The sequence below is a fragment of the Orycteropus afer genome, unplaced genomic scaffold, assembly GCF_000298275.1.
Source record: "Orycteropus afer afer isolate SDZICR_OR568_19922 unplaced genomic scaffold, OryAfe1.0 scaffold00175, whole genome shotgun sequence".
Classification (NCBI taxonomy): Eukaryota; Metazoa; Chordata; class Mammalia; order Tubulidentata; family Orycteropodidae; genus Orycteropus; species Orycteropus afer.
The window spans coordinates 3,419,417-3,441,981 of NW_006921762.1; the positions used below are offsets into that span (position 1 = coordinate 3,419,417).

Below are 22,565 nucleotides of genomic sequence, written 5' to 3' on the forward strand. Positions count from 1 at the left end.
CTACTTCCGTAGTGATACTGCCTCGGAAACCCAAGGAGGGGTCGCTGTGAGTCAGGCCTGACTCGACGGCACATAACAACAACAACAACAATACTTTATAATTAAATCTCTCCAATATATACTTCCCTAATGTCATTTCTCTTCTTCCTTCTTTTCTTGGAGGTAAACTCTATCCTGAATTTTGTTCTTATCATCTCTATGGATAATTTTATTGTATTTCTAAGCAATCTTGTTAGATTTATAGACTTGTATAAATTAGATACTTCAGTTTGTATTTTCACTCAGCAGAGTTTTGTGATATATCTACGTTCATTCCTATAGCTCAATTTAATTAATTTTAATTGCTTATCAGATTCCATTGTATGAATATACCACAATTTTTCACATCTGTTCTTCTGTTTATGGATAGTTAGGCTAATTCCAATTTTTTACTATTACGTACAGTGATGCAATGAATGTTCTTGTGTATCTCTTACATGTATCAAAGGTTAGAAGTGGTAATCCTGGGTTGAAAGTTTGCCTTGAGTATTACTCTTAAACTACTTTACTCAACAGGTCCCTAAGTTATTACAGAGGTTTTCTTCAAAAGATAATTCCTTGTCTGGTTGGTTAAGAAAAGACCAATTTTTAGTAATAGAAATGAAAGACTTGGGATGCTAATACCACTCACTCTAAATGAGTGACATGATATCTGTTTTGGTTACCTAGTGCCACTTTAACAGGAATATGCCACCAGTGGGATGGCTTGAACAAACAGGAGTTCATTCTTTTAGAATTTGGAGGCTTTAAGTCCAAGTTCAAAGTGCCAGGCTCTAGGGGCTGTGTAGAAAGCCCCTCAGCCTTGGGCTTCAGCTCTGCCTCTAGCTCCTTACCCACTGAAGCTAGATGCATCTCTTCATTCAGGCAGCTACTGGCTGCTGAGGCTAACAAGCCCAAGGTCGACAAAGAAAATGGCATAGTCCTGATGTTACCAACCCACATGGCAGGCCATTAATTCAAATTCATTGTAAGTCTCAAGGTCGGCAGAGCATGGCAAACTGCTGAACATTGACCCTATGTGCAGGGTGCAAGCGTGCCATAAACTAGAGACTATCCCCAAGGCTTCTCCTTATATATGGGAAGCAGACCACATCCCAAAGGCAGCTACCAGCTGCGTGTGGTAGATCCCACCATTGAGTTGATTGCCACTCTCTCCTGGGGAATAACTACCACCACCACCCAGCCACTCAACTAGGCCCAGCCAAGTTGACATACAAATTTAACTACCACAATACCTATATCATAAATATGACTGGATGCCAGCCAAGAAAAAGAGGGATATAGAGGAGAAAAGAAAATAAACTCATTTCCTTAAATCTAAGAAATAAAACACTTTGTCAACCCAACTTGGGAGTAATTTAAAATCTCTCAAATAGATTCTAGTTCCGTGTCGTACTTCAGTGTTTTTCTAATAAGTTCCAGATGATTCTGATGCTGTTAGTCCTCAGACTGCTTTGAGTAACAAGGCTCTAGCAATTAATTAGATAACTAATTAAGAGTTTTATTTCCATTTTTCTTGGTACTTAATTCTTTCTGACTGGAATTCCTTTAGAAAACCCATGTTAGCACTTATTATATATATATTGTGGTAAGTATATACGTAACAGACCATTTGCCATTTCTACAGTCTTTACATGTATAGTTCAGTGACATTAATTACATGTATTGTGTTGTTCAACCATCATTATTAGCTGTTTCTGAATTTTTCCAGTAATATTTTTATACATTGTTTTTCAAACTAGTGAAGTTTTGAAATTGATAGAGTGGGTCATAACCAACTTTTTTTTAAAAAAATAAGGGTAAATGTCTCATGAAATTATATATATATGTATATTTGTATGTATACATATGTACAAGGTCATTATATAAAATATATTTCTTGCTGTTTAGGAGTGACCAGAGGTTTAAGAAACAGTGTTTTAAAGTAACAACAAATAAGAATTTCCAAGTGGATGCACAGGTAGATACGTAAACTGAACAGGTGTGATATGGTGTATGAAAGTATAACTATGTGCATATATAGATTTGGCAGTGGAGATTTCTAATATGTATTTGTATACTTGCTGCAAATATATCCATGAATATAATAGAACACACAGAGGGCACAATCAAGACGACTTCCAGCCGTAACCAAACATTTCATCAGACTGAGTTACTGAGTTTGAGAGCTAGGTTGAACATTTTATTGTGGTTTAACTGAAAGCTTACAAAGCAAATTAATTTCCCATATAAAACTTTATACACAGACTGGTTCATGACACTGGCTGCAATCTCCTCAGTGTGGCAGCACTCTCCCACTTCCACCCTGGGTTCCCCATTTCCATATGCACAGCTCTCCTGCCCCTTCTGGCCTTCCTAATTTTGCTTTTGGGCAAATGTTGCCCTTTTGGTCTCTTATAGTTGAATGTTCTGAGTAGCATGTTGAGAGCTTAGTGTTGGGAGACATCTAGCTCCATTGGCATAACATAGTCCATGAAGACAATGTTCTGCATCCCACTTGGTAGAGTAGTGGCTGGGGTCTTAAAAGCTTGCGAGTGGCTACCTAAGATAGAACCATAGATCTCTTCTTGTCTGGAGAGAAGAGTGAAGAAAGCCAAAGACTCAAGGAAGCAGTTAGTCCAGAGGAATAATGGACCACGTGAACCACAGCCTCCACAAGCCTAAGACCATAAGAACTAGTTGGTACCTGACTACCACTACTGACAGCTCTGACTGGGGTCACAATAGAAGGTCACAGACAGAGTGAGAGAAAAATATAGAGCAAAACTCAAATTCATAAAAAAGACCAGACTTACTGGTCTGATAGAGACTAGTAGAACCCCCAAGACTTTGGCTGTTATACACCCTTCAAACTTAGAACTGAACCCACTCTTAGACACCACTTTACAGCTAAACAATAGGTAGGCCTATAAAGTTAACAGTAATATCCATGAGCAACATGCTACTCAGAACATTCAACTATAAGAGACCAAAAGAAAATTAGGAAGGCCAGAAGGGGCAGGACAGCTGTGCATATGGAAATGGGGAACCCAGGGTGGAAGTGGGAGAGTGCTGCCACACTGAGGAGATTGCAGCCAGTGTCACGAACCACTCTGTGTATAAAGTGTTAAATGGGAAACTAATTTGCTTTGTAAGCTTTCAGTTAAACCACAATAAAATGTTCAAAAATAAAAAAGCAAACCAACAAAAAGAAACAGTATTTTATATGACAACCAAAGGCAGCTAAGGATTTTAGTCTTACCAATAAGAACATTAGACTCTTAACTTTTTACAGAATTAGAAGAAATTATATTAAAGATCTAAGTGTAGTGTGGATTTCTCATTTTACTTTTTTATCAGAATGTGGACAGTAAAGGAATGAGAGATCAGCGATTGGATCTTCAGAGAAGAGCAGCAGAAACCAGTGATGATGACCTTATCCCATTTGGAGATCGACCAACAGTTTCTCGGTTTGGTGCCATCTCTCGAACTTCCAAAACTATATACCAGGGAGCTGGCCCAATGCAGGCTATGGCACCTCAAGGAGCTCCCACAAAATCACTTAACATTTCAGGTAAGAATCTTCAGATATAAGCTGATCTAGAAGGTTCATATTCATGATTCCCAGGACCACTCCTACTCCTTATTACTATCACAGTGTTTTCAGTAATCTTCCCAGGCAGTACTTCTCAAATTTTTCCATGGAATTTTATCTGTAAGGGATAATTAATTATAACTCAGGAAATTCTAGAGGTATGAAGTAAAATTAAATGAAATGTATCTGAAGAGTCTTTTAAGTATCCTTTTTTTTAATACTATTTTTATAAAACAATACATTTTCATTATAAGATAAAAAATACATGGAAAAAGACTGAAGTTACAATGGGGTAAAACCAATAACACTATTACTATTTTGATAGATATTTTTCCAGACAACTTTGTATACAATATGCCTATACTGTTTAGATTATAGGTACCACATAAGAAGATTCAAATCTATGAATTCCATAATACCTGTTTCATTCTCTTACAGATTATAGTCCATATGGAACCCATGGTGGCTGGGGAGGTTCTCCCTATTCACCTCATCAAAACATACCTTCTCAGGGACACTTCAGTGAGAGGTATGAGTCATTCTTTTACTTTTACAAACCTTTAAAATTACTCAACTTTTTATTTTCCTGGTCAGTAATATTTTAACATAATAAAACTTTAAAATATACTCTCTCCACCAAAGGGAGAGAATGTCCATGTCAGATGTAACCAGTCATGGGAAACCCCTTCCATCTGCTGAGAGGGAACAGCTAAGACTAGAATTACAGCAACTGAACCATCAGATTAACCAACAGACCCAGCTACGTGGACTAGAGGTACAAACCTATAGATACTTTTTTCACTCAATTTTTGAAGTATTCTGAAAGAGATTTTAAAAGGAAAAACTTTGAGACACAGTGAAGACAAAATTTTAATGTCTTTTTCTTAAAATTGTTTTAGGTGTCCATTCTTCAAAGAATTCAAGCACTGAGTTCAGTTGAGGACATTAGAAAACTTAGAATTTCTGTTACCTGAGAATAGAAACTATATTTCTGTAGTCTAAAATTTCCTAATAAAACTTATATTTCCTGATGGCATATTTAAATATAAAGTATATTGTTTTTATCAACAGATGCTTTTAGCTTAAGAATGTTTTCTTTTTAATTTCTGTTATTTCCCTTAATCCTCATCATTTCTAAATCTGCATAGTAGAAGCTTAGTGCATGGACTTAAAAAAAAAAGTCCCTCTGGAATAATAATAACACTTCATTTATACAGTCCTTATAAGTTTATACCATCCCATATCTTATTTCCACCACTCATCTCTCAGTTTCTTGTACTGTGGTGGCTTGCATATTGCTTTGAGACTAGAGGCTATGCCATCGATATTTCAAATACCAGCAGGGTCATCCATGGTGAATGGATTTCAGCAGAGCTGAAACTAAGAAGACTAAGACAGACTCAGAAGAAGGAAAGGAGGCCATTCCACTTCTGAGAGAATTGGCTAGTGAAAACTTTTATGAATAGCAGGGAAGCACTATCTGATAAAGTACTGGAAAAGTTGACGAACAGCCTTGAAACAATGTCGGGTACAGTGCCAGAATATGAGGTGCCTCCTCAGAGTAGAGTAAACCTTAATGAAGTGGATGGAGTAAAGCTTTGGCACCTCCATCTACTGATGTGGCATGACTCGAAATGGGAAGAAACAGCTGCATACGTCCATTAATAAGTAGAACATAGAACATAAGAAGTATGAATCTAGGAAGAGTGGATGTTGTCAAAAATGAAATGGAACGCATAAAGATTGATATTCTAGGTATCAGTGATCTGAAATGATCTGGTATCGACCATTTTGAATCAGACAGGCATATGATCTACTATGCCAGGAATGACAGATTGAAGTGGAATGATGTGGCATCCATCATCACAAATATGTTTCAAGATCTATCCTGAAGTACAATGTTGTGTACAATACAGTGATAGGATAACATCAATATGCCTACAAGGAAAACTAGTTAATACTACTATTATTAAATTTACGCACCAACCACCAAAGTTAAAGACGAGGAAATTGAAGATTTTTACCAAATTCTGCAGTCTTAAATTGACCAAACATGCAATCAAGATGTGTAGATTATTACTGGTGGTTAGAATGCAAAAGTTGGAAATAAAGAATTACGGGTAGCTGGAAAATGTGGCTTGGTGATAGAAATGATGCCAGAGATCACATGATGGACTTTTGCAAGTCAAACAACTTACTCAGCATAAATGGCTGCTATACCTGTGGACCTGGCCAGATGGAATACACAGTAATCAGATCAATTAAATCTGTGGAAAGAGGTGATGGAGAAGCTTAAATATCTTCAGCCAAAACAAGGCCAGGAGCTGACTGTGAAACAAACCATCGACTGCTCATATGCAAGTTCAGGTTGAAGCTGAAGACAATTAAAACAAGTCCAGAAGAGCCAAAATATGACTTTGATTATATCCTACCTGAACTTAGAGACCATCTGAAGAATAGATTTGATGTATTGAACACCAGTAAGACCCTCCACCCTACCAAGCATGATATCCTTCTTCAGGAACCTGTATATAGACCAGGAGGCTGTTGTTTGAACAGAACGAGGGGAGACTACATGGTTTAAAATCAAGAAAGGAGTGCATCAGGGCTATATCTTTTGCCCATACTTACCCAGTCTGTATGCTGAGCAAATAATCTGAGATATGCAGATGACACAACTTTGTTTGCTGAAAGTAAGGATGACTTGAAGCACTTACTAATATAGATTAAAAAAACTTCAATCTGCAGTATGGATTCCTTCTCAACTGGACTATTAAGCAGTCTGACAATAAATGGAGAAAAGATTGAACTTGCTAAAGATTTCATATTACTTGGTTCCACGATCAACACCAATGGAAGCAGCAGTTGACATCAGATGACATACTGTACTGGGCAAATCTTCTGCAAAAGCGCTCTTTAAAGTGCTGAAGAGTAAAGTTATCTCCTTGAAGACTAAGGTGTGCCTAACCCAAGCCATTTTCAGTTGCCTCACATGCATGTGAGAGCTGGACAGTGAACAAAAAACACCAAAGAAAAGGTTGATACCTTTGAGTTGTGGTGTTGGCAAAGAATACTGACAGCACCATGGACTGCCAAAAGAATGAACAAATCTTTTGTGGAAGAAGTGCAGCTAGAACGCTCCTTGGAAGCGAGAATGGCCAGACTTCGTCTCACCTACTTTGGTCATGTTGTCAGAAGGGACCCATTCCCTAGAGAAGGATGTCATGCTTGGTAAAGTGGAAGGTCAGCAAAGAAGGGGAAGATCCTCAGCAAAATGGATTGACACAGTGGCTGCAGTGATGGGCGGTAGAGCAAGAATTGTGAGGCTGGCACAGGACCAGGCAGTGTTTCGTTGTGTTGTACGTAGGGTTGCTATAAATCGGAGCTGACTTGACGGCACCTAACAACATCTTATTTGATGCTCACAATGTCTCTGACAGGTAGCTTAGGGAGGTAGTACAATCTCCATTTTATAGATCCCTCTCACTTAGGAAAATAAAATACCAGAAAACAAAGAATTTTAAAAATCCTTGGTGTACTGCATAAGGAAGATTGGGTTTTGTTTAGACCATCCTTTATGTGGGGACATGTTCTTTGAATATAGGGGGTAAAAAAAAGATAGTTTTAATGATAAATCCCACCACCCACTCCTTGAAAGGAAGGTTGGGCAATCTACTTCCATAGAGATACTGCCTCGGAAACCCAAGGAGGAGTCACTATGAGTCAATTCAACTTGACAGCAGTCTCACTGTGAGTGAGTAGGGGGAATAAAAAGGTACCATTAGAACATTAGTCTTTGTCTTCCTATTATAATATTTAATAATAAAGGTATTCCTATGGTGTAAAATTTGTAATTAATCTTACGTTAGACTTTCTTGTTAGGAAGACTCGTTGGAGATTGTATTGAGGAGCACATGTCTGGCTTATGCTCCTATATAACCAGTAAGATTTAGAAATACAAAATGCTACGTAGTATTCATCTTTTGTCTATTGTTGCCATTGCTTTATTGATACTGGTCTAAAGATTCCTTCTGTGAAAAAGAATGTTAAGTCTGATTATATCCATTTTTAAGTTAAGTTTTTGAAGATTCAGACTTTTAACCATGTAGGGCATGCTTATCCTGCTAATTTATGGATTTTTGTCTTACTTGAAGTTTCTAGATCCGGTTTTTGGCCCAAAAGAATATCAATATCATTTGAAAGCTTGCCACATATTTAATACTACAGTTAGAAGTCTGGCATTTCTGAAGTTTTTTTTTATTATTATTATTTATTGTGATTTGGGTGAAAGTTTACAGAGTAAATTCACTTTCCATACAGTAGTTCACATACACTTTGTATCATGGCATTGACTACAATTTACCCCAATGCAACAGCTCCCCTCACACTTCCTCCTGATAGTTACCTCTTCCTTGTGTTCATCCCTCCATGCACTCCTGCCCCCTTGAGCTGTCTCCCTGTGCATAAACAGCCCTTCTTTCTCCCATAATTTCTCTCCAAGGAGTGTATCTACCTCAGGTAAATGTTCAACTCATATGCCTGTCTTTTGTTTGGCTGGAAGCCACAGGTGTGGGTTCAATTCCAGACCTGAAGGAGTAGCTAGGGGCCATAGTCTCAGTGGTTCTACCAGGCTCTATCATACCAGCAAACCTGGTCCCCCCCTCCCTTTTTTTTTTTTTTTTTTCCTCCAAATGATTTTGAGTTTTGTTCCACATTGTTCTCCCTCTCTATCAAGGATCTCCTACATAGATCCCCTTCCAAGTGGTTGACATTGGTAGCCGGGCACCATCTAGTTCTTCTGGTCTCATAGTCGTATAGGCTGCAGATTGGATGATGTACCAGTCGCTAGGACTGATTGTATCCATGAATTTTTGGTTTTCTTCATTCTTCTTTGCTGTGGACAAGGAGAGACCCATCGTTGCATCTGGATGGCAGCTCGCAAGCTTTTAAGATCCCAGTCGCTACTCACCAAAGTAGGACATGGAACAATGTTTTGTGTAGTATGTTATTGCTAAAACAGCAAGGAGGCCACATGTTCTGACCTTCTCTAATCCCACAAGAGGAAGACAGGATTACCAGCAGTAACCCAAGGCCTATTACTGCAAGGCCAGACATGCTGCCTCCCTCCAGCCCTTTCACCAACCGTTCCTCCCAAGACACCCACCACCTCTCTCCTGGGTTCGATAATTCACTGCAGTGGCCACACAGAACTCACAGATTATGGGGTTTATTAGGGAAGCACCAGGCTACAACTCAAGTTCAAGAAAAATGCTCAGTCTCTCTCCCAGCCCACCGTCCCTCAGCCAAGAGTCTCTCACAGTCTCTTTCCCAGCAGCACTGGTCCCTCGGTGTCTCACTCAGCAATGCGTGTCTCTTGCGTCTCTTTCCCAGCAACGCCTGTCTCTTTCAGGGGCGCGTGTCTCTTTCAGCAGCACGTCTTCCTGAACCAGCAGTCAGAAAGAGTTCTGCCTCCAGGAGGCCTCCTTTTGAGCCCAGAAGGGTGGTCAAACTAGCCAATCACAGCATCAGAACTCTAAGCACGTGAGAGAGAGTGGGAACCTCCCAGAACATTGTATTGTGCCACGCCCAACAGAAATAACCCAGGTGGATAGCTCCTCAGTTGCTCATAGAAAATCCCACCTTGGAGTTTACAAAGACTTATGGGTAGAAAAGCCACACTAAGTAATTTACTACACTGCAGTTATGCCAATTGAGCTTGATGTCCCCTGCGACTATGGTCCTGAGCCCACACGTTCAACTACTCAGTCCCTCTGGGTCGCTGGCTATGACCAATCAGTGACTTCCACCTTGCCTCTTGTCAGCTCTACTACACACCTGGGAGTTCTTACAGAACATACAAATACACTTGTAGAACTTTGTCTGCCAACCCTATACGTGGTCTTGGGTACACTCCCCACTGCATAAACATACCTAATAGTTCATTCAGCCTGTCCACCCATCTATCCATTCATACACCCATGTTTGCCTTCACTGATAACATAGTACTGTATGTGCAAAAGGCTTCATCTTTGTTGTCTGGACCTCCCATGTACCTCACTCTGTCTCCTCTTCATCAACGCCACCATGTTGATCAGTCACGTTTGGTACGTTGCCCTTCTCTTCACCCAAAGCAATACTTATCTCTACCTAACTGAAGTTTTAACTTTAAATCTACTTTTTCTTTATTCAAATAGTGGTCATAGGAAGAGATAGTGTCTTACTCTTGCATAATTTTATTAGAAATACATCAGTGGTAAGTTACTTAAGGCTGTGATCTGGAATTGGGCCTGGCCATTCTGTGCATGGTGTGAAGTGTGTTGAGTTGTGTATGTGCTTGGCTTTATGTATTTAGGCTGTTAGTAACAGGCTGATGTTGCAGAGGGAGGTGAACACCCTGGCAAGCCAGTCACAGCCTCCACAGCCACCTCCAAAATGGCCTGGAATGATCTCAAGTGAACAGTTGAGCTTGGAGCTGCACCAAGTGGAAAGGGAAATTGGAAAGAGAACTCGGGAACTGAGTATGGTAAGTGTTAATGGTGGGAAAAGAGGGAGAAGATGAAATGAAAGCTTTTGTGCAATTAATGGCTGTTACATGAGAATTAATTACTGTAAGGTACTCTGATGAGTGACTGATAATTTAGGGTAAGTCTTACGAAGATGGACTGCCTCCCTGTTTTGGCATTCCCCTCCTCATTCCTATTTGGTTTAGGCATGTTCTTTGTATTAAGATTCTACATTTAAAAAACTTAGGAAGAACAAAGTGGTTCATTGGAAGTTCTTAAATAAATTTCTTTTAAACATACTGATTAATCATCATGGAAAGCAGAGAAGGAATCAGATTTACTACTTTGCTGTAAGATACCAACTTTTCTGTGAGACTTTTCCATGTGAGCTTGAGGCATTCTCCCTCCTGTTGTCTAGCTTGGGTAGTAAGTACATGGGTTGTACACAATTATCTTTTTATTTACATCCCTCCTTTAGTCTTTCTGTGTCTCTAGTCATTTTGTAAAACTAAATATGCTCTGGATCATCAGTTTGCTTTTGTTATCTGTATTTGTTCTTTCTTCCATTAGTGTCATTAAATAGAAGATTTTAAAAAAAAAAACCCTCACCACCATTGAGTCCCCTCAACTCATAGCGACCCCTCCTTGGGTTTCCGAGGTGGTGTCTCTGTGGAAGTTGATTGCCCATTCTTCTGAGGAGTGGCTGGTGGGTTTGTACTACCACAGCTTCTGAATAGAAGATAACTGAGTTTATTTCCCTCTCTTTTAAAGGAGAGCCAGTGTTCTCTGGACATGAAAAACAAATTGAATACCAGTAAACAAGCAGAAAATGGACAGCCAGAACCACAACACAAAGTTCCCGCTGAGGACCTTACATTGACATTCAGGTAAACAAAGGCACATTTTCTTACTGTACTACTACACATAAAAGAGAAATAACTCTAGTGCCCACTTATGTCAAAAGTACCCTCATAACTATGATAAGTAAGATCTTCGCTCTATTAAAACATAAATAATACTAAAATGGGGGCAGGGGGAATCTCCTCCTGTATTTTAAATATATTATGAGAAATAAATTGTAGGAAATAGAAAACTTTAGAAAAAAAAATGTTTAAATCACCTACAATTCCAACACCCAAAGACAACTAATGTTAACATTTTGGTGTCTGTCTTTCCAGTCTTTTTTAAGTGTGTGGGCATTTATCCCCCCTTGCTTGATTTTACAAATCCCTAGGTCCACCCCCATTTTTAATTTGGTGTGGCCCATAGCTTCTATAGCAATGGAAGGATACATACCAGCTATCATGAACCATCCTGCAATAAACAATTTTGTGTTTATTCACACATCTTTAGTTATTTCTTTAGGATTATTTTGAGGCTTTTGATGTGTAGTTCTCTGAATTGTCCTCCTGATGATATGTAACAAGAATTTTCAGTGCCCTACTGCTTTCAGGCTTGGATTTGTGTAGCTTTCAGGGTCGTATTATCCTCTGTTCAAAGTAAGTTCTTAATATTAGTAAACTTACTAAAGCAGTGATCAGCAGACTTTCTTGGAAGGCCAGAGATTAGGTTATGGTCTTTAGGCCTCTATCATAACCCTCAACTTTGCCATTGTAGTGTGAAAGCAGCCACGGACCATAGGTAAACAAATGAGTGGGCAGTGTTCCAATAAAACTTTATTTACAAAAACAAGTAGTCAGCCGTCATAGTTTTCCATTCCCTGTGCTATAACATGGATATGGAGCTGTAAATTAAAGTTGGAAATCCATCCATATATTTTTTATTAGTGGTAAAAGAAAATCCTCATTGTTTTTTTTTTTGTTTTGTTTTGTTTTAAATGTGTTAACAGTGATGTACCGAATGGATCAACCCTGACACAAGAGAATATCAGCCTCCTATCAAACAAGGCCAGCTCTTTAAACCTATCAGACGACCCTGAGGGAGGAGGAGATAATAATGACTCCCAGAGATCGGGAGTTACACCCAGTTCTGCTTCCTAAAATATGAAGAGTCCTACTTTTATCTTCTGCTCCTAATCAATCTGTGGGGCGTGGGGTAGGAGAATGGATAACTTCTAAACCTTATCTCTAAGAGTGGTCTGAGAAATCCGGGAAAGGCATTGGAGGCAATGTGCACAAACACCACTACTAAAAACAAACCCTGCACATAGTTCACATTAATGCATTTTTTAATTTAAGAAAAAAAAAAATTAGCAGTATCTGCAAGCAATTCAGATTAAATTTGTTTTTGTTCTGTGAATGAACTTTATTTTAATAACTTTGGACGCCTTGGATCCAGGGCTTTAAAAAAAAAAAAAGATATTATATATACACTCTGTTTGATTAATTGTATGATCTTAATGAAGTAGGTTTCTCTTGTATTTTGGTATTATTACATACCCAGTGTATAATTCCTTATTCCCAATCCTTTCCAACTCTCACTACCCCATAAACTAAAGCAGGCAAAAAGCACCAACCTTTTTGAGAGTTTTGTGGTGCTTGAGGAACAGAGTCACCATCATAGACAATTAGAAAATGTGCAGCAAACTCACTTTTCTCAGAGCTGTTATTTGGAAACTGTAGTTTTTTCCCTCCTCTTTGGGTCACTAGCTTCATGTATAGGTGTTTTTTTCTTTCGTTATGGCATTAATGTGTGTGGGTGTGGGTGTGTAGGTGTGTGCTGTTTGTGAGGGTTTTATTTCTGGTTTTTATACAGAGATGATTACCAGATAGTTTGTTTTTAGAAGCCCCTTATTCATACCACGGATGCCTTTTCATTCTCTTAATGTAATCAGAAAGCTAATCTACATTTAGATTATTTGTTTAAATGGAGATTACTTTAAGGATGAACTGTGACTAAATCAGCACCAAAAATACATGTTTGGGTTTGTTTTTTTTTTCCGCCCCCCCTACATTGAGCTCATGGTTGGAAATTTGGAGCTATGTTTTTCAAACTGAAATTTTGCTGAAATCAGAGTGTTCTAAAAAAAGAAAACAGGACATCAACCATATCAACCATGTTTTAAAACGTTAACACTTGGTTTGAACATACAATAAGCAGAGCCACATTCTTCCAATAGATGTTTTTATTTCACTCTTAAAACCCAAAAGTATAAAATAAATTTCCTATATACTGGAGTCCCTGGCTTTCAGAGATTTGACAAATAGGAACTGCCTGGGTCTTATGGATAATTTAGGGATTAATCGGTTATTGCTGGTCAGAATCATTAGAAAAAGCTGTTAGTAAATACCTAGAAGTCAGTTCTTATGTACTTGGCTTTACAATATCGAAAAAGTTAGTGGCAATGTTGAAAAGTGTGAGGAAGAAATGTTTTATTTACTTCTGCTGCACATACTCTGATGCCACGTGTCTATATTGAATTAAGACCCTATTAAAGATATGTTAACCCTCCCCCATCCTTCTGTTTGCCCAATTTTTCCCCTCTTTCTGGATTATACTACTAAATCAGAAAGCACTGGTTATGTAATAAGTTACTGCATTGCTTTGGTTGGGTAAAAGCAAGAGTTTATATTTTTCTTGTTTCTTTTTTTTCTTAACCCTTAATTCCTGCTGAGGTCATAACAACCTCAGCCTAAGCTCTGTGTCTATCATATTGTTAACTGAAGCAAATAGGGGGAGGGGGGCAATACAGTCCTGCCATTGCCTACCAGTAGGAGAGTCCAAACAGAACACTCTCTTGAGTAGCAATTATTTAATTTGCCCAGTCAAGGCACCGTGTTATATACTATTTCACATTGAATTTGATTATGCCCTACAGACCTGGCTGGTCAAGGATTTGATATACACATATTGGCTTGGGATTCGAGCTTTCTTTTTTATTTAAATAAAAATTTATATATATATATTATATATATACAGATATACATAGCTATATCTGTATATATATTGGGTATGTTTTAAGGATTTTTTTCGCATGAGCGCAGCTGTTGCGATAAAATGATTGGGAGGTAGAAGCAATGAATGAAGATGAGGCATTTTTTCAGTTGATACCCACTTCTTTTTTTTTTTAACAAACTTGATTTTTTTTTCTTTCTTTTCCACTTTCATTCAAAACCTTCTTATATTTACCCTTTAAGTGTGTATTTTTTATTGGGAGAAGGAGAGAGACTTTTGTATATCTGACAGAGTCCCAAGATTTTTTTGTTTCTCTGCATAACCATAAAAGGCAACATTCTTGGCCTCCAACCAAGGCAAGTTTGGGCACATCTTATTTCTCCTTTGGAGTTGTCAGATAATTCCTAAATTTTGGAAGCATTTGGTTCACTTTGGAACTCATAAATATTCTGGTACTGGAAGGGAATTTATTGGTATTGATTTTGTTGACGTTTAGTGTAAAAGTAAAGTTCTATTCTGAGCATCTATTGGACACCCTATAACCTCTGTTAATGTTCTTAGTCCCTTCAAATACACTCTTTCTGCATTCACTGTTTTAATTCTGTGAACTAGGCAGGAGCAGAGATTAATTTATACAGTATTCCTATTCTGAATAATTCCAGAAAAGCTCCTGTTGAGACTTACTATGGTCTCTTTCACTTTTAAATATTTTCATTTAAGAAAAAAAAATAATCTTTTAAATTGCAGCCTAAATTCTAGTTGTACCCTCTAAGACCCCCCCACTCCAGGCAAACTGGTTAGGTAAAAAGGTGGAAGAATGATATACTGTTCCGTTGTGCCTACTTATTTGAATTGATCATTCTGTCCTACGTCATGAAAATTTTTACAGCTTGCTTAGTTCTCACCAACAGGTTAGGAATGCAATAAAAGCCCTAAACCTTGTGGAATTTTTCTTTTCCTGTTCTCTGTGATACCTGCTGTGATACGATGAACCTGTAAGGGTGTAAGCAACCTATTTGAGCATAACTGCTTTTTTGTCCAAATCTGTGAAAGGCCTTGCTTTTTCTGGCATTCTTATTTTATTTGTTCCTTTAGAGACAGTTTAGAGATAATCAGGTAGATGCATGGTATTAAAATACTAATTTCTTCTGAAGATGACTATTTGCTTTTCACTCAAAAGGAAGACTTTGATAGACATCTCAGATGAGCATGAACAATCTGAGAGGGTTATGGTAGAAGTAAGAAGGCATTGTGTTCACTCTTTAGGTAACAAAGTCAGGATTTTATTATAGCAAGGAATATAAAAGTATTTTATTCTTTTTTCAAAGGATCTCTGGAAAGGTTAGAAGAACTGAGAGTAACACATTTAAGTTCAATTTCCTGCTTTAAACAAAGCTTTTTTGCCCTATTTGTGAATATTGTCATAATATAAGTACAACAGCTGCCCTTTCTTTGGTAATGTACAGAGACTGAAATGACCAAAGACTAATTCTTTGTTACTTTTCTAATTAAAAGAAAAACTAATTATGGCATAGGTTTCTGGTAATATTATTCAAATGATAAGACACTATCGCTAATGCCAGCTACAAATATTCAACTACTCAGAATGCATAAAAATTACTCAGTACAGAATTAATGTGGGTGATTCCCTTCTCCCATCTTATTTCCCTCCATTTTCCTATTCTTTTCCTTTTATTTCTTCTTTTGCTAAAAGACAAAATTGCTGATTCTCATTTGCTACTTTGAATATGTAACTTCATCAGACTTTCCATAGATCTTTAGGGTTGGAGCTCAAAGTTTGACTCCTAAATTTTTTGGTGACTGTGTATTTTTCCCCCCTCTGGCCCTTTCCATCCTGCCAATTCCCCCTTACTTACCCACTGCCCTCCCCAATCTGCAACAGTAACAGTTTGCTGCCTCAAAACAGAGCATTCAAATGAATTCGCTTAGCCAATAACTTCTGTGAAGTTGCCTTTTCTAATGGTGTTATTACTCAGTGATGCACAAATGTGGTATTTGCCCTACTGGTAGGCAAACAAAGGTCTGGTTAAGAATGGTAACCTGCTGTTTTCTTTAAAGGAGAGCCAAAGACTTGTGCTTTACTCTGTTTTGGTTTGGGGGGAGGTAGTAGCCATTTTGATTATGAAACATTTTTAGTATTTGTGAGTTAACTGTAATGTGCAAATATATTTATGTGAAGTTAACTGTTAAAGTTAGCTAGCCTTATAAAATGTAAAAGTAATGAAAATCCATCAATTTCTCTAAACGAATGAATCTGCTCTTTTACAACATTGTATGGTAAGCAGCCCTCTCCTACTTTTTTTTTTTTTTTTTTTTTGAGATTATCTTGTTATGATAGCATGTTCTGTGTTTTTATGATTTTTTAACTTGTGCCTAAAAAACAATCTACTAAAACTATGGTTGATTCATGGGACTGAGGAAAAGAATTTTTAAGCATATGAATGGAGAGAAATAATTCAGTATAAATAATCAGTATATCTTGAGATTTAGCAAAATATTGATTCTTTTCACTAGAGTATTCAATTACCATTACTTATTACAGTGATAAGGAGGAATGGACATCTTCCCTTCTCTTTTCTACTTTTTTGGCTCATTTTAAAGAAATGAGTAAAAGTTTCATTATGAAACCTATCCTTAAAAACATTTAATTATTGGTACTATATTAAGAGCAATGGCCCAGTTACTTTTAAAAATAAATTAATAGCCTTTCTGAAAACTAATTCTAGTGTTTTACTTAGATTTTTATCCTCTAAAAGAGCCAGTTATGTTTATTTTTTAGTTGATGATACATCCAGCAGTGTTGCAAGTTGACCTCTTACGAAAAATTGGCCTATCATTTTAAATAAAAATCAGGCAAAACTATTGAACTAAAGCAGATTTTACTTTCAACATTAGGCATTGAGTAAGCAAGCAGTCTACTACTGACATGATTTTAACTGAATGCTTGTTTTACAGGTCCATATTCATACCGTTCTACCTTGAACAGCTATGTTTTATATCCTATTTATCTGTTGCTTCACCTCAGCTTTATGAGTTTTCCTGCTGAAATGGCTTATTGGGAACTGAAGGTGGATTACAGTTAATATTAAAAAATTCTCAATTCAGCTTTTCTGAGCCACTTGAAAAAGAAGTACCTTTAGCTAAAAGGTGCTATTGTGAATAACAATTTAAGATTTGGATTTTAAGATTTCATTTTTGAGACTGCTAAAGATGTTTCACAAGTAATAGTTCTAATTGTTAACACTAGCTATAATGATAATGAAGACTAGGAAACTGCCACCACCATTGATAAGTAATACCTTGTAATAATAAACATGTACCCCGTAAGTACACTTTCCAAACTGCACTGAACAAAGTGGGTAAAGAGCCCTTTGAAATCCTGCTGTGATAAAAGGACTTACCTCACCACTGGAATCCTCGTTTTTAGAGCCTCTGGATTTTCAGCCAAACACTGAATTTCCCCTAAGCCATATCCCTGGGCAAAGCATCCCTACAAACAACCTTTGTTTTCACCAGAAAATAAGGCATAGTAACCCAAGGGGGAGCACTTAAACCTCAAAACAAAATTGTGTCCAGAAATTTGTATTTAGAAAAATCAAATCCTGTGTAATTTATTATCATATATACAAGATAAGGTGACTTATTTTCTTGTATGTAGGTCTCATTATTTCTGGTTGTTTTTTGCTTCTTTGTTTTTGTTTTAAACTTCAAGCAGACAGAGCTCACAAGTCTTTGGCATCCATTCTAGGTTGTACACTCAGAGTCATCTTATAACTGGAAACTGTCAGGTGCCCCCATTCCCACCCCAGCGGGTGTAATGAAAGGGTCAAGAAAGGATGGAAACAAACTATTAGGTGGATAATTGGTTGCCTGATTTTTTAAACCACCATTTATTACTGTAATCTCTCCCATTGATCAGCTGCCATTCTTATAATACCTGAAGCACCCCATAAAATAGTCCTATGATTTAAAAGCATTGTAAGCTTTTGCTTATCGTTTTTATGTCTTCTGTTCCGCCAAGACACAAGCTATTCTTTACAGGTGTTCTGTTGCCTAAGTTTTCATACTTTCTCCCCTTTTATCATTCCTCCTCTTCCTACCTTCTGGGAATAAAAGGAACTTGGGGATTTTTTTTTTCCCCCATTCATTGGTCCATGGGCCTCATTACCTTATAATGAATCTGACTTTTTGAAATAAGAGCAGAGGAAAGGTGAAGTAAGATAATGAACAAAACCTTTAGTCCACTTAAACATTTTCCAGTTGTGAGATTCCTCTTTGTGTGTGTGTTCTCTCTTGCCCTTTTCGGCCCTGCTCCCCCTTTTTCCTGAGTATAGTCAAATTGGTCTTTAGGCTCATACCAGTCTCCCCGAGACATACTGCAGTCATTATCACCTTTTTGGGTGGATTTTATTTTGTTTTGTTTTTTTAAAAAAATAACTTTTTAACATTGATGCATACTTGCTTGGGATAGAGCTTGTGTAATTTACCAATCGTATTGATTGTATGTGATTGTGCCCTGCAGAGGTATATTTAACAAGACAAAAAATAGGTTAATAAAGGAGCCCGTGAGATTTGAGTCAGGTTATAAGTGACTTCATGAAATTACTTACGATTTTGGATAGTGAGAATTTGTATCTCCTATTCTTACAAAATACCATTTTTGAAAAAGTTTTCTTGGATTCCTATTTTTATTTTCCTTCTCTCAGTTTCCTCATTTTTCTGGCCTGACTTCACCCATTTGTTCAGAAATGAAAATATTGAGCCTTAAAGTGATCGCTGATTTTTAAATTGCTGAATTTTGTGAAATTTTACTCTTTCCAACTGTTTCCAACTTAAAAAAGGGAAGACAACCAGATAACGGGTTGAAATTTCACAAGCTGTGAATAATTCCTTACCATCTGGCAAACTGTGAAACCTTGTTTGAGGATTTTTATCTCCTAAAACTTCATTTGGAATAGGAAAAAGAACTCTGTTTGAAATGGAACATTTTCCCCTCTTTTTTAATCTTGTTTTATATTTCCAGTTTTTAAGCAGCTTTCAAAACAAGCAAGTTGGAAACAAGAAGTAGTAGCAGGAAGATGTTTAGGGCAGTGACACCTCTGGGTCTGAATAAGCACTTGTTCTACTTGTTGCAGATTTTTGAGAGGATTAGGGCCATCTTTTTCAATTTTGTTATTATTTGTGTGCATGTTGTTTATATCAAAGATGTCAAGTTCTGTTGAAATGCTATTTCTTTTCTTCATTATCTTGGAAACTGACTCAGCCTCATGTTGCTCCTACTTAGTGTTTAAGGCTCTTATGAGTTGCAGATAAAAGGATTTATTTTAACAAGTAGAAGGAGGTGATTCACCTTTGGTTTGTAAATATATGAAAGTGTCTACAAGGTCTTTATCTGCTTTCTGTCAGCATTTATATTAAATGATAAATTAATAAGAAATGTGTAGTGTTTTTTTGTAAATAAGGCTGCTATCTTATTCTCACTGTGGAATTGTTTTCATACAGCTATTAATAGGAGTTTTCATTTAGGTGAAAAATGGAGAAGAAAATAGCCAATGAGCACAAGCAAACATGTGCTTAAAGTAGCCAGTTTTGTTACAGGCATCACAGGAATCCGTTCAACCTTAAAAACACTACAGTCCAAATTCCTTCATTTGTTGTATAGTGATTGCACATTAGCAGTGGAATGTAGTGGTTTTGAGATACTAAGGATTAGTGTTTGTGAGCCTCCATGGCTAACGTCTTCAATCCTGGCTGTTTTTTAGAGAGCAATGTAAAATATAGAAAAGGAGCCCTGGTATGGCAGTGGTTAAAGTGCTCAGCTGCTAACTAAAAGGTTTGGGTTTGAACCCTCAAGCAACTCCATGGAGAAAGATGTGGCAGTCTGCTTCCATAAAGATTTACAGCCTTAGAAACCCTGTGGGGCATTTCTACTCTCCTACAGGGTTGCTATGAGTCAGAATCAGCGGATATTGGTATAATATATATTACCTGACAGCACAGTGGCAGAAAAGTGAGGAGGACAGGGGACCACTCTAGATACAAAATAAGATTAACATGGACTTTCTGTGGATCCTGATTCCAACAAACCAAGTGTAAAAAGACCACATTGATACAATTAGGGAAGTTTGATGAAATATTCAGTGTTATGTAAAACCAAGGAATAACATTTTTGTTCACTGTGATAAATAGCAACATGGTTATGTAATAAAATGTCTGTGTAAAGATGTATAACTGAAAATGGCTAGAATTTGCTTTAACAACTAAATATTTTAAAAGAATACACTCCTCGGAAGGAAGGTTGGGCAGTCCTACTTCCGTAGTGATACTGCCTCGGAAACCCAAGGAGGGGTCGCTATGAGTCGGGGCCGACTCGACAGCAAATAACAACAACAACACATTACTAGTGAAGATTATTTACTTTTACCAGTAGTTAGCAATTGAGTGTCTATTGGTACTATACCCTCAAGGGAAGGGACCATAGTAAAGAATGTTCAGAGAGTATGAAAGATGGTAGCTGCGACAATAATTGCTGAATAACAAAATACAGAGTGGGAATTCCAAAACCAGACCTTGCCATGTTTACCATTTATCTAGTACTGCCCTATCTAGTACTGCTCTGCTCAAAAGTAATAGTACATTTTGACACCTTAAGCTGAAACTGTGCATTAGAGCTTCAGTTGTAGTGACCAGCTAATTGTCAGTAATCATTTAAATTAGTAAATCGTTCTGCTTTCCAATTTGATAGCTGTGTATTAAGGCTGCCACCCTTATTTGGATCATCTAGCACACCAAAAGTCATCTCATCAGTGACTCACTGAACACTCCTTACACTGTTTCAAATATTAACATGATTTATTGAGTATTCCCCTGTGGTACAACACTATAAAGCGTAAAGAGAAAGTATTATCTCTTCAAGGAATTTATAATCTGATTGTGGAAGCTGATATGTATACCGCTTAAAAACAGCTAATACACTCATCTTTTGGCAGCAGTCCCTTTTTGGCCTCCATCCATAAGGCTAGGACTAGGCTTAGTCAAATTGTCTATAGGCTTTTGCTGTGTCAGGAAGTATTTCAAAACCCATTCTGGCCTACAGTGTGCTAAAGCTCCTACTCTGACCACATGGTTCAGTAACCAGCTCCTATTTGAACCTTGATTTCCTAAAACAACTGCCTGCTTTCCTGGTAACTATCTTACTTGGTTGCCCCTAACCCTTTAAAACCAATAGTATGGTGCCAGATATTACCTGAAACCATGACAATGGACACAATAAAAAGAACAAGCCAAGGGAGGCATGCTGAACCTGGAAATCATTGGGTAGAGACTAGGAGGAATCATGGCTAAGACCTGTAGAGCACTTAACACATGCCAGGTGCCATTCTAAGTGTGTTCATCCTTGAAAGTCACTAAATTCTGACAAGACAGAAATAGCTATTAAGTTAAAAATCATCTCACAGATGACAAACTTGAAGTTTCATAACTTGCATACAACCACCCATCTAATAAGTGGCAGGGCTGGGATTCAAAGTAGACAAAATCTACTGTCTTAATCACTACATTACTAAATCCAAGCTGATTTAGTCTCACAAGGTCTTTTATATTCAGCATTTAGGAGATCATAAGTGATACTAAATGATTCATTATCTGAAGAGTAGTGAAGATGAAACCCAGATGGTAGAGGGAATGGTTGGATCAGAGATTCTGTGTGTGTGTGTGTGTGTGTGTAATGTATATACCTACAATTATTAGAGAATAGTATAAAATCAAAAGAACCAAGTATGAATGGGACATGATAGCCTGGACATGTTTAGGAAGGCTTTCACAGTCAGGAATGATGAGTGCAGCCTTTGTGATCAAGTGTGGGTGGGAGGTGAAGTTGATGGGAATGAAAACAAGGATACCTTAGAATTCTGGAAATAGGTGACTGGTTATTTTTCAATCAAACTACCAAGCTCCTCCCCACAAATTTCTTGTAGGTGCTGTCCATTGCATTCTGATTTATGGTAAACCCTTGTTTGCAAAATAGAATTGTGCTCCATATGATTTTTAAGACTTGGAACTTCCAATGCAGATTTCTAGGCTTGTCTTCCAAGACGCCTGTAGGTGGGTCCAAACTGCCAAACTATCTGCTAATCACTTGTGCCACACAGGCACGCCTTCCCCTGAGAGTAGAGAAGGGCAACTGATTTTGATGGAAGGGTCCCAGGAGACTTCATACCATTTGAATTCAACCTTGAAGTAGGAGTTAAGATTTCAACAGGTGTCTGGTAAAAAGGATATTGGGACATGAGAAATGAGGTGTGTTGGATTGGGTTCTCTAGAGAAACACAAAAACCAGCAAAGTGTATATATATATTTAGAGAGAGAGAGAGAGAGAGAGATTAGGTAAATGGCTCACAAGCGTGTAGAAGCCGACAAGTTCAAGCTGACAAGTTCGTCTCTGGAGGGGGATGGGGCCCGGAGCCTCCTGGCTTTCGCACGCACGGCAGAGGAGTTCAAGCCACAAAGTTCGTCTCTGGAGGAGATGAGGCCCGGAGCCGCCTGGTTCCCGTAAGCACAACAGAGCCGAGAGA

At 37.7% G+C, this 22,565-nt stretch overlaps 1 protein-coding gene across 1 annotated transcript in view; it reads left to right on the forward strand.

The window, feature by feature from the left end:
* The window catches only part of RC3H1 (ring finger and CCCH-type domains 1), a 106,133-nt gene extending 94,017 nt beyond the window's left edge, over nt 1–12,116 (forward strand). Inside the window, exons 14-19 of the mRNA XM_007947099.2 lie at nt 3,379–3,592; nt 4,052–4,142; nt 4,256–4,388; nt 9,966–10,136; nt 10,888–11,003; nt 11,966–12,116. Of these exons, the coding sequence (XP_007945290.1) occupies nt 3,379–3,592; nt 4,052–4,142; nt 4,256–4,388; nt 9,966–10,136; nt 10,888–11,003; nt 11,966–12,116 (876 nt within the window). The remainder of the gene's footprint in view (nt 1–3,378; nt 3,593–4,051; nt 4,143–4,255; nt 4,389–9,965; nt 10,137–10,887; nt 11,004–11,965) is intronic.
* Nucleotides 12,117–22,565: the final 10,449 nt, after the last annotated feature.